The sequence below is a fragment of the Sinohyriopsis cumingii genome, chromosome 4, assembly GCF_028554795.1.
Source record: "Sinohyriopsis cumingii isolate HCF-2022 chromosome 4, ASM2855479v2, whole genome shotgun sequence".
Taxonomy (NCBI): Eukaryota; Metazoa; Mollusca; class Bivalvia; order Unionida; family Unionidae; genus Sinohyriopsis; species Sinohyriopsis cumingii.
Window position 1 is genome coordinate 3,958,078 of NC_142964.1, and position 17,853 is coordinate 3,975,930.

A 17,853-nucleotide genomic window follows, 5' to 3' on the forward strand; every position below is an offset into this window, starting at 1 on the left:
TGTATGATTTATTGACACAACATTTAAATAAAAAACTGACAAAATGAAGTGAAATGACTAAAAACAACATTCAGATGCCAGGGTTAGTATGCTGTCACTTTACATGTCTTCATTATGTTACATGTTTTATCATAAGATACCATTAGCAAAGTTGGCAAAATTCTAAGTGTTTCTTTACATAAAGTCATGTATGAACTGTTCCAGTAAAATATCTGGGACCCAGGGAATTCTGTATTATATTTTCATAAGAACTCTTTGAGTGATCAGAATACCCTAGGATATATCTTTAAGAGACTGCCTTCCCTGGGTGCCATGTTTGTTTCAATGGAACAGTAATAAATGCTTTTCTATTTTTAGTAATGGTGACAACATTTAATGATAGATCAGCAATATTTCTATAAATGTGAAAGGTTTTCAAGCTAGGACAGTTCTGCAAAAATGTTGTTAAATGTCTTTTTTTAGAAGAAGCTATTTAAAGTTTTACTATCTTTAGTAGCAGCAGCCATTTTGAGTGGCATCATTTGTATGATTTTAAATGCCCTTCATTCCAAGATACTTTCTGACATATTTATACAAATACTGTTGCATAGTTTCTGAGAAGATATATAAAGGACTTTGTATTGTTAGTAATGGCAACATACTGATGGTATATTTGTCAAGTCTGGAAGCCTTTAATGCCAAATGACTTTTCTCAAATTCGCTCTCCTTCTGCTAAGCAATTTATGAGAAATCATTTATTTGCTGCTTTTCATTTTTTTTTTATTAAGTGTATTAAGTGACCACATTTGATGATTAACTTGCATAATTTGTAAAAACCTGCAAGGCTTTTAGGCCAATATGATTTCTGTCAAATCTGACCAAATTCTGTTGAGTTTTATTTAGAAGTCATCATTTAAGATTCTTCTGTTTTTAGTTATGGTTGCCAGTCTTTTGACAGATTTCTGTACAAAATGGAAAACTCTCTATACCATGACACTTATTCTTTTATTCTGTTTGTGAAGAATTGATTTTAAATTTTGTTGTTGGGTTGGAATCATTTATACAAATTTAGAAGCTTTCTATGCCATGATACTTTCTGTAAAATATGGTCATATTCTGTTTAAAGTTGTTTTATATAAAGCTGTTGCAAGATTTTTCTATTTTTTATAATGGTGGCTATACTGGTAGATGGATTGACAATTGTTCAACAAATCTGAAAGGTCATGATGCCAGAATGTTCTATGTACAACCATGTGCACATTGGTCAAGAGGTTGAATGGATAACACACAAGAGATGAAGAACCATACCGTAAGCTCACTTGGCTTTATACGGCCAGATAAGCTATGAGCCTTTGACCTTGAAAGCAATTTCAGAGTGCTCACTATCAACTAGTTAAAACTGATCGCATATGTATAAGTCACCTTGTTCAAAGGCTAAATCGAGGAGAAAAATGCAACCAGTGATCTTTGCCTTGGCCACAAGGTCAGGTAATCTGGTTTTCAAACTTGTTCACAATAATGTATTACTTTATTCAGGACCAATTACATATTACATGAGTTTTTTTCCGTGAAATCCCATGTCAATGCCATCATTTCTTCAAGTTGAGTTCAATGGCACATCAGGGTCTGTGCTTATTCTACTGATTAATTATAAACTGCATAGACCCAGATCTACAAGCAAATTAATGTAACAGTAAACCTGGATCTGTGCAGTTTGCAGTTGGGCCTGACTTATAAGTCAGTATGGACAGTTAAATAATCACTGTGCAGTTTGCAGTCGACTTACAATTCAGTATGGACAGTACTGTAATCACTGTGCAGTTTGCAGTGGACTTACAAGTCAGTATAGACAGTACTGTAATCACTGTGCAGTTTGCAGTGGACTTACAAGTCAGTATCGACAGTACTGTAATCACTGTGCAGTTTGCAGTCGACTTACAAGCCAGTATGGATAGTACTGTAATCACTGTGCAGTTTGAGTCAACTTACAAGTAAGCATGGACAGTACTGTAATCACTGTGCAGTCTGCAGTCAACTTACAAGTAAGCATGGACAGTACTATAATCACTGTGCAGTTTGCAATCGACTTACAAGTCTGTATGGACAGTACTGTAATCACTGGATCATAAATAACACGTCTCTTTAAAAACAACATGATGCTACTAAATAATGCTCAAGATGAATTGACTGATACAATTTCATGACCACGCATGAAGCCATTGCAGATTGATAGAGCTCAATTCAAATACCTGATAGAGCAAAAACATGACAAAGATATATATGGGAATGGCAAAATATACAAAACTGTTAATAAAGTCATGCCCTGTGTCTCGTCTTGGCTTCCTCAATGAGTCAATAATATACTAACCACTCCTTCTGGGTCAACTAGAAGAAGATGCTTGATTGATCCGCTCTGTCGTCCACTCAGCACATATTGATTGGGATCCCCAGAACTCTGGCGTACCAGAAAGTCTCCATCATTCAAAAGCAGCTTCTCTGCCTATGGAAATGCAACAATTACCCACAATGCAACTGTAGATTTTTGGGGGAACAGTTCTGTTGTACTCAGAATCAGTAACCATAGATTATGATGCATGTACTTGATAAATGCATATGTATTTGGAAGTATAGCTACATGAATATATACCATATTCTATACTGGGATATTTTTACAAATATCTGAGCTTCATAAAATTTGTTTAATTTTTGTAGTTTACACTGTCCATTTATTTTATTTGATCTAGTTAAATATCTGGTATCTGTGAACAGTGACCAGGTCCTAATATTCTGAATTAATATGACATGGAATTTCCCCATATAATGTTTATAAATGTATAAATAAGTTATTGTAGGCACACAGTAGATCGAACTTACATGCATTAAGATCAGTCCTTCATTCACCAACCCTTTTATTTATTCAAGGTTCAATATCATTTCTTTACTCAAGGTTCAATATCATTTCATTTGATTCTATTCAGCAAATCAGAAATACTCTAAGCTTTAAAAATTGGTGTGAATTTTGGGGAAAATATTTATTTATCACAAAAATTGTCTAGTTTACTTGTAGTTTAAGGCACTATAAATAGATAATGAATTCAACCTGTAGTCATCTAAGGACAGCAGAAATACCTATACATTCAAGCATGATAACTAACAGAAAAGAGACAATCAACAAAATCCAAGACTGTATTTTTTGTGAACTCTGAAGCTGCAATTAACAATAGTTCACACACAGATGGACATCATCCACAAATACATATATAATTATACCTCTCTGAAAACACAAACATCTGAGCAAAGGCCATCTCTACCTATACCCAAAAAAATATTTCTGTCATTTTACCCATTTCAAGAGCAGCAATCCCTTTTATAAGCCCACCTTTTCAGTCATAAATGCAACTCCACATGTCTGACATTCAATATTACTACAGCCAATCAAATTTCACTTCAGTTTTGTTATTGCTACACTTTAGTATCTGGGAAATTGTAATATTCTGTAGATTTGACATAAAAAAATGAAAAAAGGTGGAAAGAATACAAATACTGGTTTTATACTTTGATTAATAATATCACTGTAATTGACAGTGATGTTATGTGTGGTTTTGTGACATGTTAAAAATGCCACTGATGAAGGTAAACTCAGCTTTGATGGATTCTATTCACACCTGTGCTGGCAGGTGATTAACTACTGACATTCACTGAATTACCATTAATTGTTAATTATATAGGCTTGAAAAACAGATTACTTTCAATAAAACTGTTATGAAATTTTACTTGATTCTTTTAGGATTTCTGTACAACAAATTACATGCTGTCATAATGACAGTAACAATCAAGTATAAGAATAAACTTTCACTCTTTTGTATCTCACTCTCTCTCCTGATTTTCTCCTAATTACATTTTAAGTTTTGAAAAAATAAGCTGTTCATAATACCGCTGTAATTATAATATGATGAAATTACAATTAGGTGTGTTTGTTTGATTTATTATACTGTGTTCTATACTGGTGTCATTGCGTGTGTGTGTGTGTGTGATTTGGATTTTTAACATAGCTTTAACAATTTTTCAGTCATATCGCTACGATGTCTGCAGTGTGACAGTTTATAGTGATGTCTAGCACTGGGGCATCACGCCGCAGACATGTAGCATGATGTCCCACCCAGTCACATTATTCTGACACCAGGCTGACCAGTCTTAACACTAACCTCTTAATGTAAAGCGTCAAGTGAGGCAGCTGTTAGTACCATTTTTGTAAGTCTTTGGTATGACTTGGCCGGGGATCAAACCCATGACCTCCTGCATCTGAGGTGGGCACTCTAACCACTAGGCCACCGAAGTGGTAATGGTGTCATTATTGGTACATTAGAATTTCATTATTAGATGCATACACATTGTAATAAATAAAAATAATAGGGGTCCATTATGCCATACAAGCAAAAATCTGGATAATGAACATCCAGATCATCAGTGTTTTACTGCATATTTAAAGTTTGATCAAAACTGGGTCAGAAATATGACTTTCAGACTGGTAACAATTAATTGTTGCTAGAGAGAAAATTGATGACATTGATGCACACAATGCCAGAGATACCAGAGGATCATTTGACTTTATGGCTTACTGCACTAAAACTATGCCAACTCTATTTAATAATCTTCCATGATTTTTCAAAGTAATGTGAGATTTTAGGTCATTCAGTTGAGTCTATCTTCCACAGTGACAGTGTAAAACATTATCCTTTGTATTTTAAATCTTCTGTCATGTTTGGGCAAATATTTGAAATGAGGACTCTATGTCCATGTATAGTTTATTTAATATCAGTTCAACATTTCACTAACGGTTAAAAGCTTTGCCATAAACACTTACATCTTTTCTTGAAAGAGGACCATGGAACCATTCTTCAAATACTGGTGTAACAACCTTGACCTGGTGACCTTCACTGGGTATGCCAAATCCATTGCTGGCACCACCTGCAGCTCCATGTGAAAAAGTGGAACCAAAGGGCTCTGAAATTATAATACTAATATATTAGTCGCATAACAACAATGTACTCTAAATACTTACTTACAAGTTCAGCTGCAAACAACTTAGACCCTGATCTGATGTCACATTGTGAACCAGAAATTCAGAGTTTCTGTTTTTTGTTCCACTGGTCACTCCTAATAAACTGCATAGACCCAGATCTGCCAGCACATTATGCCACGACTGATTTGGGTCTGTGCGTTTTGCAGCTGGATTGAACTTGTAATTAAGTATATGTGATCCAAGTAAAGTCTATCCTATAACCTCAGAATGTGATTAAGAAATATTAGCTCAGGTTACACATCAAAATTAACTGTTATTGTACTTAATTTGGTATGCAAGTAGATGAACCAAAGTTACATCAAGAAAGAAGACCCTGCAATGTCTGTGTATACAGTTTACTACAATTACAGCAACTAAGTCACATAATTCTTGGACTTTTGTCTTGGGTTTTAGTTCTGTACTCATTGTGGTTCAAAGAAAATTGGGCTGATGAATATTGTTTTTGCATATATTTAAGTGGGGTACAACATTTAATGAGACTGATTCATAATTTTCAATAATTTGCAAACTACAACAAAATATTTGAAATAGTTTACTTGTATGATTGCCAGGGTTTTATAATCTGTTCTACAAAGTGAGAACATCTGAAGAAAAGTGCCAAGTTTATATCAGTTAATACAAATATATTACACATGATAACAATGGATAAAATTCATCTACAAATTGAAGCAAAACAAATTCATTAACTAAAGCCAAGTGAATGAATAAACCAAAGTCTTCATGAAATGAAAAGAACGATTCTATTGGTTACAACACAGAAAGAAATTCTGCATATAGCAAATGATGAGAAAAACTGAGAAAAAACTTATGAAATGAAATTTGCTTTCTGGTCTTGATACAGTCGATATAGTATAATTCTCTCTTCAACCTAACAATATCTCTTAAAGAGATGAAAATATTGGTTTTATACAGAGAAGCCTTTAAATCGGAACAGACAAGTGATGTTTGAGATTTTCAACATTACAATGTATGTAAATTGTATCAAATCAATGTATATTTGCCTAAAACAAAATATTATTGATAGTGTGTGGTCGAATAAATTCATTTCATAAATTTACAATTTTCATGTTTAAAAAAAATCTTTTAGTATGTATACACAATTTTGTGTATTTACACTTTATAAAAGTCTACATTATTCTCTTAAGAGGTGATTTAAGTTTTAAATTTGAAGATTCCTTTCCATCAAAATAATGAAATTTTGATCTGCAATAGATATTTTTCTGTATAACAAAACTAGCTCTATTTCAACTCTAAAAACAGAATAATGGGCATCTAGCACAAAAACACACAAATCCCACAACCAAAAATGAAAGTAACTTATGTACATGGTTAAGTATATATTTTCTTTGGAGCATGCAATAATAATAACAATAATAATAATACTAATAATAATAATAATAATAACAATAATAAGAGCAAGTAAATCTGACTCCTGGTTTGGACATACACTTTACAGCACAAGTAAGCAACACTGTGCATGGGAGAGATTTTAACCTACCAATACTATTAGCATAACTGAACAATAGGAGTATTCAACTTTCATTAAGCGCATTTAGTTCTGCCAAGCAAAAAATGATTCAAATTCATTTTTTAAGCCTTAACTCCTAAATCAACAGATGCTAGACAAAAATGTATATCAGTCAACATATAAATGATTGAAATATCTTACATGTCTCAAATTATATAGTATTATCTACGACACTGAACTTATAAACTAGTTCATGCATATACTTAAGTCTGGAGATGCTTTTGAGTGAATATAACCTATCTTGGACTGAATTTCTATACAATGAATGTTGCATATATAATGTTGTATGTCTCATACTGCAAAGAAAGACAATGATATTGTTAGGAACAAAAATAAAAACTTTATACAGTAAAGACAGACCTATATCGAGACTTTTGCTTCTTTTGATCCAAGATATGCTACCTTATAAATTAGTTAGCTTACTCTTTATAAAATAAATCTGGTTTTTATTCTGTATACAGTTAGATAGGGTCTTTATTCTGTATACAATAGTTAGGCTCTTTATTCTGTATACAAATAGTTCGGGTCTTTATTCTGTATACACTAGTTAGGGTCTTTATTCTGTATACAATAGTTAGGCTCTTTATTCTGTATACAAATAGTTAGGGTCTTTATTCTGTATACACTAGTTAGGGTCTTTATTCTATATACAACAGTTAGGGTCTTTATTCTGTATACAATAGTTAGGGTCTTTAGTCTGCATACAATAGTTAGGGTCTTTATTCTATATACAATAGTTAGGGTCTTTAGTCTGCATACAATAGTTAGGGTCTTTATTCTGTATACAATAGTTATGATCTTTATTCTGTATACAATAGTTAGGGTCTTTATTCTGTGTACAATAGTTAGGGTCTTTATTCTGTGTACAATATTTAGGGTCATTAGTCTGTATACACTAGTTAGGGTCTTTATTCTATATACAATAGTTAGGGTCTTTATTCTGTATACAACAGTTAGAGTCTTTAGTCTGCATACAATAGTTAGTGTCTTTATTCTGTATACAATAGTTAGTGTCTTTATTCTGTATACAATAGTTATGATCTTTATTCTGTATACAATAGTTAGGGTCTTTATTCTGTGTACAATAGTTAGGGTCATTAGTCTGTATGCAATAGTTATGATCTTTATTCTGTATACAATAGTTAGGGTCATTAGTTTGTATGCAATAGTTAGGGTCTTTAGTCTATATACAATAGTTATGATCTTTATTCTGAATACAAGTCTTTAGTCTGTATACAATAGTTAGGGTCTTTATTCTATATAAAATAGTTAGGGTCTTTAGACTGTATACAATAGTTATGATCTTTATTCTGAATACAATAGTTATGATCTTTATTCTGTATACAATAGTTAGGGTCATTAGTCTGTATGCAATAGTTCTGATCTTTATTTTGTATACAATAGTTATGATCTTTATTCTGTATACAATAGTTAGGGTCTTTATTCTGTATACAATAGTTATGGTCATTAGTCTGTATGCAATAGTTATGATCTTTATTCTGTATACAATAGTTAGGGTCTTTATTCTGTATACAATAGTTAGGGTCATTGGTCTGTATACAATAGTTATGATCTTTATTCTGTATACAATAGTTATGATCTTTATTCTGTATACAATAGTTAGGGTCTTTATTCTGTATACAATAGTTAGGGTCATTAGTCTGTATACACTAGTTAGGGTCTTTATTCTGTATACAATAGTTAGGGTCTTTATTCTGTATACCATAGTTAGGGTCATTAGTCTGTATACACTAGTTAGGGTCTTTATTCTGTATACAATAGTTAGGGTCTTTATTCTGTATACCATAGTTAGGGTCATTAGTCTGTATACACTAGTTAGGGTCTTTATTCTGTATACAATAGTTAGGGTCTTTATTCTGTATACCATAGTTAGGATCTGTATGCATTTTTGAAATTCTATCACTAGGAAAAATTATGTTATTGTTGTCAATACAATATAATAAGTTGTAGGTGTACTATATATACTTGCTTATGAGTTGGTTCAAACTGCAAACTGTACAGATGCAGATTTGCCACTGCATAATATGCTGACAGATCTAGGTCTATGCAGTTAGGAATAATCAGTAGAACCACCACCACAGACCCAGATCTGCCATTGCAGAATGTGCTAACAGATCTGGGTCTATTCAGTTTGTTAGGAATAATCGGAAGAACCACCTCCACAGACCTAGATCTGCCACTGTATAATGTGCTAAAAGATCTGGGTCATTTCAGTTTGTTAGGAATAATAAGTAGAACCACCACCACTGACACTGATCTGCTGTTGCAATGGCAGAGCAAATTCTAAGTTGTCTGCACTTGGACCTAAATTATAAGCAAGTATATAGATGGTATACTACTCAATTCACACCAGCAATATTTTCAAATTATCCTGAGGACAAATGTAAATAAACTAGGTTGGAATTTACTAAATTTAGATACATAAAATATATGCCAAAGTTAGTAAAATATTTGAAAGCATCAAACTTTGGAGGTTGACAAATTTATAGCAATTCATTGTTATCTTTTTCACAAATGCTGAAACAAAGTCACAGTGAAAGAAGGTACATTGTTTTCTCATACTTATACTTATGTGACTGTGTTTTCAAGTTATGAACACTCCTATATATATATGCTTCTGTTTTCTAGTGTTGAACACTCCTATATATGTGATAGTGTTTTCCAGTGCTGAACCCTCCTATATATGTGATTGTTTTTCTGTGTTGAACCCTCCTATGTATGTATGATTGTGTTTTCCAGTGTTGAACACTCCTATGTATGTACATGTTTTCCTGTGTTGAACACTCCTATGTATGTATGATTAAATATTCAAGTGTTGAACACCCCTATGTATGCATGATTTAATATTCCAGTGTTGAACACTCCTATGTATGTATGATTTAATATTCCAGTGTTGAAAACTCCTATGTATGTATGATTGTGTTTTCCAGTGTTGAACACTCTTATGTATGTACATGTTTTCCTGTGCTTAACACTACTATCTATGTATGATTTAATATTCCAGTGTTGAACACTCCTATGTATGTATGATTTAATATTCCAGTGTTGAACACTCCTGCGTATGTATGATTGAATATTCCAGTGTTGAACACTCCTATGTGCATGTTTTCCTGTGCTTAACATTCCTATCTATGTATGAGTGAATATTCCAGTGTTGAACCCTCCTATGTATGTATGATTGTGTTTTCCAGTGTTGAACACTCCTATGTATGCATGTGTATTCCAGTACTGAATATTCTTGTATATGTGATTGTTTTCCAGTTTTGTACACTTCTTATATATGTGACTAGGTTTTCCAGTATTGAACATTCCTATGTATTTATGACTGTATTTTCCAGTGTTGAACACTCCTTTATATGTACATGTTTGAACACTCCTATGTATGTATGATTGTGTTTTCCAGTGTTGATCCCTCCTAAGTATGATTGAATACCCCAGTGTTTAACACTCCTATGTATGTATGATTGTGTTTTCCAGTGACGAACCCTCCTATGTATGATTGTGTTTCCCAGTGTTGAACACTCCTATGTATGTATGATTGAATATTCCAGTGTTGAACACTCCTATGTATGTATGATTGAATATTCCAGTGTTGAACATTCCTATGTATGTATGGTTTTATTTTCCAGTGATGAACATTTTCCATCTTACATCTCATGACTGCAGTCTTTCATCACATGATGTCAAAAACAGCATTTTGACTGACACATTGCATTTCTGACTTGTTTGTATTACATCATATATCATGGCAGAACTGTCAGACCATTAGGCTATCAGAAGGCATACTCAGTTAGGTCCATTAAAAGCTCTCTTTCAATGGCAATCAAGTGACTGTCAGTTTTGTGGGGTGGGGCTGCCCATTAAAAGCTGTGTTTCAATAACATTCAAGTGACTGTCATGGTTTTTGTGGAGTGGGGCTGCCATTAAAGGCTGTGTTTCAATGGCAATCAAGTGACTGTCAGTTTCGTGGGGTGGGGCTGCCATTAAAAGCTGTGTTTCAATAACACTCAAGTGACTGTCACAGTTTTGTGGGGTGGGGCTGCCATTAAAGGCTGTGTTTCAATAGCAATCAAGTGAATGTCATGGTTTTGTAAGGTGGGGCTGCCATTGTTCTCTCAACATGTTCTGTTCCTGAGAATTAATAAAGCCAAAAATTTTAATCTTGATATAAATGCTGACATAATTAAAACCAGGATTAATTTCAGAGCAATGAGGCTGGTGTGAAAAGAGTATAGATAAACATATAAAAGAATGAAAAACTGAGTTTATATTTATTGTAAATGTACTTTTTCTGTCTGTATCATCATTAAGTCCAGACATTATGGCCTTTATCTCAGGGTCTTCCTCATCGATTCCTGCTTCTGTGTTGACATATGGGCTTAACTCAACTAGAGGGGCTACAGAAACAGAAGGAGTAGTGATACTAAATGTACGTCAAACAATACACCATTCCTGTGCATACAGCCCAAACATCAAGAATAAATGGAATATATTAAAAATTATAATGTTGTCGACTGTGGATTCATTTATTTTCATGGGTATCATCATGATTTTGCCAAAAATTGAATTATCTCTGCAATAAATTTTCTCTCTATATGCATCAAGCAAAAATGTTTCCAATACATGCCAAAAGTTAGAGCAATATAAGTCTGGTCCTTATAATCATATCAAATATAAACAAAGAGGCAAGAGAAAATTGTGCCCCATAAATACAAGTGAATCCTCAATACTATCTAAATTTAATGGTAGAAAACAATTCACCAAATACACCTGACTTTTTAAGAGAAATAATGATGGTGTAAAGAAAATGTCAATATTTTACCATTGAGATTTGCCTCCCCTGATGCACTTTTACTTTGTTGTTGCAATTTTTGGAGCAGACCTTTTGCAGCATACAATTAAAACATCAATATATATATATATATATATATATATATATATATATATATATATATATATATATATATATATATATATATATTTGGTAAAGAAAACTACCATTTCTTCAATGGATACTTTTGGCAACATACATATAATAAAATCTGTAATTCTATCAAGAACTAAACATTTTGTTGCTATTCTCTTGAAGCACAAGGATGATCCATATGATGGTTAACTCAAGGGTTCAAGGGAGGTAAATATGTAATCTCCTGTTATTCTTGTTGAGAAGACAATAATGTTCAAACCATAGCAAAATATATGTCTCAATATTCTTTTGACACATTCCATTTGAAAATGATCCTTTAGATTTTTGGGCTGTCTGAGCTGGCTGAAGGTCATCTGCACTAATCCAGCACTTGTGAACTGGTTTTTGAAAATAAATGTGTAGAGTGCAATTCCATTATTTGTTGTCATACTAGAAGTGGGAACAAACATGTAAATAAATGATGTGTACCCATGGTGAAACTGCATTTAAAGGAAGGATTTTGAAAACATTGTAAAGTCAAACAAAAAAGAAGTTGCAATAATTCTGCTCAGTCAGAAGTTAAGCTGATTCTTTGACACCTGCTGAAGAGTGAATAATCCTTTGATAAAGTACAGAAGCTAATTAACAGATTAACTGTTTCCAGCCAATTACAAACAATTAAATGTGCCAACATGTCAGTAACACATAGCTGTAGGGTCAGTTTAATTTGTTGTGAAAAAAAACATACTTACTCTGCTGCTAAGCTGTCATTTTGGTAGCTTTCAAAGATTGAATTGTACTTTGAAATGATGATATAATTTAATTTACAGACTAACTGCCCATAAATGTGGCCATAGGTTTGTTACAGTCTAAAATTAATTCTTCACACAGACAGAACAACACAAGATTTCTGACTGCTAGTAAATGCATAAAGCAAATTTGTGGGTACTAATTTTTATCGATTTTAAAGCTGCTGCAAAATGCACTATATAAACTACCTTGTGAGTGGATTCCAACTGCAAACACCATAGACCCTGATCCACCACTACATAATGAGCAAGCAGACAAGAATCCATGCTATCTGTTCTAATGACTACTCCTAACAAACTCAAAGACCCATATATGCTGGCACATTATGCAACAGATCTGGGCCAATGCAGTTTGTAAAAGGACTCAACTTATAAGTATTTACAGTAACTGTTATAAAAGCAATATTTGGAATGAACAAATTAATGACTTTAAGTACCCATTATAAAGTAATTTTGTAACAAAATAGTAAGAATCATTGTCACAAAAATTGATGGATTCACAGTATAAAGTTACTTTTGGTAGCAATTCAGACTTTTTGAAACTTAAAATCACATACTGCATACTTGTAAACAAATAAAAGCAAGAGTTGTGACATGAAAACTAGCAAGAGTGACAAAAAGCAAGAGTACTTGTGACATGACAAAAAGTGAGAGTACTTGTGACATGACAAAAAGCAAAAGTACTTGTGACATGACAAAAGTCAAGAGTACTTGTGGTGTATGAAAAGCAAAAAAATTAGGTATGTTCATTGACATGCATGTGCCAAAACATGGAATTCTACCTTTTAGAGAAAATAAACATTCTAACAATTTCTCTCCTACCCCTGTCAATTGAATGACATTAGAATTAAATGTGGATTCATACAGTCATAAGAAAGTGTTACGGTCAATTTTCCCTTTAAAGATAATTAGTGCTGATGATAGAAAATTTTCATTAATTACAAAAATTCTGAGCATTTGTTATTACTTTTACCAATTCACTGTGTTTTTAGTGAAGTGCAATTTCGAATGCTTGCAAGCATGATTACCCATTTAAACGTTTTCTTTTTCCAATGAATAGTACAAAAATGTAACCATGAAATAAAAGAGTCACTTCACTATATCAATATCAATGCATTATGTTAATCTTCTCTCATTTGCTTTATTGTTTAAACTTCTTCAGCATTACATTTAAACTTAAGCTCAAATCCCAACTTCCAGTACAGTTCTATTTTCATTTGTTTATAGCATTAAGTCAACTGCTCCCACAGTTGACCTGATTTTGCCATTGAAAAATGTACAGTCTGCTTGAAATTATATGTAGACCCTGATCAGTACTTTAGACAACTGGAAACCTGGGTCAACAGTGTTTGCAGTATATTGTAATACAGTTTGAAGGAGTCATTAAAAGTGTACAATGTTACAAATGATGTCACCTTACAATTAGGTACTTTATACATGGTCTTACTATCACATACCTGGCTTATAAAAGGGACTGTGTTATACGGAGATGCCTTAGATCAAGGGACCACTGAATTTCAGAAATAAATCATTTGCAAATTTATTACTTAGGTGTCAAATGTACTGAGTAAACACCAGTTAGGTGAGATAAAAGAGGGGTTAATTATCATGGATAAACTCCAGTCTGGTGAGATCAAGGAGGTGTTCAAGTCAATGGGACACGTGCTTATCTGTTACATTTAATCACCTGAAAGGTGTGATTTATTTTGGCATTCTTTTCTTTTATAACACACTTCATATTGATTTTATTACATCTAGATGAATAAAATAAAGTGTGAGCATTTTAATAGTTTATAGTTACTATCTACTGCAAAAGAGTTTCCTTGTAGGAGCCCCATTGCTGTTTTTAAGTAGCCAATCAGAACTGTTCAAGTTAGCATATTTTCAAACTTGCAATTTTCATTTTCTGGGTCAGCATTTGAAACTGCACTCAGCCATAAACACCCAGTTACTTCCCCTGTTTCTTGCTTTCTGATTTGCTGAAAGTATATCACTTCGAAAGTAGCTATGCTGAATTCTGGTGGATACAATGCTGCTTGTTTGTGTCTTGTTAGAGGCTTTAAATAACTAAGCTTTAAAATTTGTCCCAAGTTAGGATATTCCTTTGAATGAGATATGTGAAGTGTTCAAAAGTACATCCAAACTATCCCCTGCAATGGATCGATTTGGTAGAATTTATTTCCAAACATGATCATGTTGAGGATTTTTTTGGTAGTTCAAAACCATTTTTTTGTGCAAGTGATATGCTGTACCTTGGCTGATATGCTTGGACAGACACAGTATATGACAAAGACATTTTATTTACAGTACTGTAGTACTCGCTTATAAGTGGAGTCAAACTGCAAACAACACAGACCCTGGTCTGCTATCACATAATGCACCAGCAGATCAAGGTCTGTTTTTTTGTTCTACTGATTACTCTTCACAAACCATACAGACCCAAATCTGCCAGCGCATTCAGAGTAATTGCAGTTGGATTTGATTGACAAGTGGATATATATACAGTAATGTCACAAAAATTGGCACCCAACAAATAGAAGAAAATTTATAAAATTTTCATAATCTGCATGAAGGCTATGATCATCTTAAAAGTAACTTTGTATATACGGAGGAAAAGGCAGAATTTTGCATAGTCTCAGCTAATATTAACATTCAACAGTTTTACCAGCACAATGTTAGTAGACTACATTAGGTAAATTAAACAAATATCACACAACTGCAATCAAGACAGTCAGACTACATGGACAGTGCAATATAGTTTGCAAATAATTATAATACTGTCCAAAATAAATGAAGCACCTGGTGAATTGGATGCAGCCTCTGTTTCTGTAGCATCTGTTGTATAACTGTCAGCATCACAGTTGTTTGGGTGAGGGTGAGGGGAGAGGTCTGTAGCGAAAGACATTGCAGATGAAAGCAGATGATGGTGATGAAGATGACAATGATGAAAATGGTGATAAATATTATGGTAGTGATAAGATCACTTAACATCAGTGATGCTGCTGTGCTGATCAAGATGGTTGTTGATAAGTAGCTGGTAGTAATATGGTGGTGTATTCATAATAGTTGTTGTAAGTGTTGTTGTTGTAGGGTTTAACACCATTTTTTAGCACAAGATAGGCTATACATGGTGGCCAGTATAAATGATGGAGGAAGAACCCAGGAAAACCCCGGAAAGAACACTAACCTACAGGAAACTACTGGCAAGCTTTCTCATGCACCCACATTGGCCAATTCCAAGACTCAAACCCACACAGACAGAGGTGAGATGGCAGTGATCCCTAATGGTAAGTGTTTTAGACCACTCGGAGCCCTGTTTTCATAATGGTTGGCAGTCAATTTGATGGTGACGATTATGTGGTTTTCGTAGAATCATTAAATTATTACTGATATTGATATGCTAGATGAGAATGGTGAGTGTAATCTTGACAACACAGACAGACATGAATTTACAGGAAGCATTTAATTCAAGCTGAAAATTTACCTAGTCTCTTCATTTACAAGGCATTACAAACCAGACTTTCTACTTGTTGCTATGGTGACACTACGGCCATAAGAAATACAGAGGATATTCAACTAGAGACTGGTTTTATGACACATTTCAGCATATATTATATTTCAACACAAGATGGACTCAATTTACTGTTGGCAGTGTGAGGAAAGTGTCTGAACTAACAGGCTGAAATTTTATATAGTATAGGTAAAATAATGCAATGGCAACTTTTATCTTTTAAAATCAAAATGTAGGTGGTGTCTTTGTGATTATGATGTTACTACTGTTCTTACTGTTTTGGAAGATGATTATGATGATGACAATGATGATGAAAGCAGCAATAAAAATTATAGCAATGAAAAGAGTCTTCTAAAAGCACAAAATGTTCACAAATAAGCATGGGGCTTAAAGAAACAAGATTATAGGCTTTTTTTTAATCTGTAACAGGAACTTTGCTATGAAGTGGTATATTTCCATAACTAGCATACAATCAATGGCCTAAAGTCAATATTTACATAAAGTGACAGTAGCACAACAAAATTAGCTAATAATTATCACTGTATATAAATAAATGTTGCAAATATTTTAATAAAGTATATTTTTAATCTAAAGCTGTTTACTAGCCTTTAGAACAACACTCATGACTACTAGGTGCACTGGGTAATATAATATGCAGAGGTCATATAGCATGAAATAATAAATCATTACGACTTAATTTATCAAGTGTTCAAAATGAGACTCTGGTTGCTATGAAAGAAAGTAATACAAAGTCTCAATACATGCTTCAGTAAGGTACAAATCCAAGCTGAAAGTGGTAAATATGAGATAAAAGATCACTTTCTCTCATACTCATTCAACCAACTTTCCTGGCTGTCTTTAGAAAAAATTCAGTTTAGTTCTGGATATCAAAAAAATGATGTAGTTAAACACAAGTATCAACTGGACACCTAACTAAGCCAAACAGTTTGGGTAAAGTTTAATTCTACTGTTATGTATGCTATGATGCAGACCTAATTTTGTTGATGCTACCAATGTCAAATGACCAAATTTTTGTGCCTACTGCAAGTTACAACTAAATTCCTGCATGTAAGTAAATGTATGTATGTATGTAAGTAAATGAATGTCATCAATTTTGTGTTACTTTATCCCAATTCACATTTTAATATCTAACTTGTGAAAAATATCTAGTCATGGTATCACAAATTACATCATGGCATGTGATGCAAAGTTATAATATCTATGGCACCCAAATCTACTTTAAAGTCATTTTTAACATTACAATTTTTTTTGTTTGTATTGAATAAAATCATGTATTTTCATCATGCGATAACATCTTTTAATCTGGTACTAAATATCAAACTAAATGAAACCAAGGCTTGCAAAAGATAAATTGATCCTTCAAAGGAACTGACACTCTACTGGCTGAAAAGAATTTCCTGAATACAAGATAAACCCTTTTCTTCTTTTCAAACTACTGAACATTGAAATCTCTTCTGATATTCTCAGCATTAAGATTTTCAAATCTGCCATAATGGTGGCCATATTGGATGCCAGATCAAGATATTTCATTTAGGACCAACTAGGCAACATAATATGTATTTTGTTAAAACCCATACATGCCATCCCCACCAAGAGGTACAAGAATAATTATTGCTATTATAAGTGCCACCCCCCCCTCCGGGTTTAAAAGTGTTATCTATATATTACATACCAGAATTACAGCAAAAAGTATGTATGAAAATAATACATTTATTTTTGCTACTACCCTGGTTCTACAGCTGGTAAAAGTTCTTGTCACAGAGGGCAAAATTAGAACCAGAATACAAGCACAAAAAATACTGCAAAATTATTTATATCCAGTACTAACATTAACTCATCAATATGTGTAACTTTCACTGAATGATTGTGAACTGGAATTTTACAATTAGCATGATCATGTGCTCAGCATGCTGTATTGTGTTACTCTCATATTCTTCTTCTAAAGTTGGTAGCCAGTGTTGATCTGATATTTGTTCTAATCTGACATGTTCTGAA

At 33.2% G+C, this 17,853-nt stretch overlaps 1 protein-coding gene across 5 annotated transcripts in view; it reads right to left on the reverse strand.

Moving 5' to 3' along the window:
* Positions 1 to 17,853, reverse strand: part of LOC149800548 (SHC-transforming protein 1-like) — a 90,038-nt gene that overhangs the window by 11,932 nt on the left and 60,253 nt on the right. For 2 of the 5 annotated variants that reach the window (XM_089954485.1, XM_089954484.1), the window contains exons 12-15: positions 15,126 to 15,215; positions 10,898 to 11,008; positions 4,844 to 4,983; positions 2,348 to 2,479 (exon numbers count right to left, since the gene is read on the reverse strand). In XM_089954485.1, coding sequence (XP_089810611.1) covers positions 2,348 to 2,479; positions 4,844 to 4,983; positions 10,898 to 11,008; positions 15,126 to 15,215 — 473 coding nt within the window. The remainder of the gene's footprint in view (positions 1 to 2,347; positions 2,480 to 4,843; positions 4,984 to 10,897; positions 11,009 to 15,125; positions 15,216 to 17,853) is intronic. The other 3 variants (XM_089954487.1, XM_089954486.1, XM_089954488.1) reach the window with 2 other exon arrangements.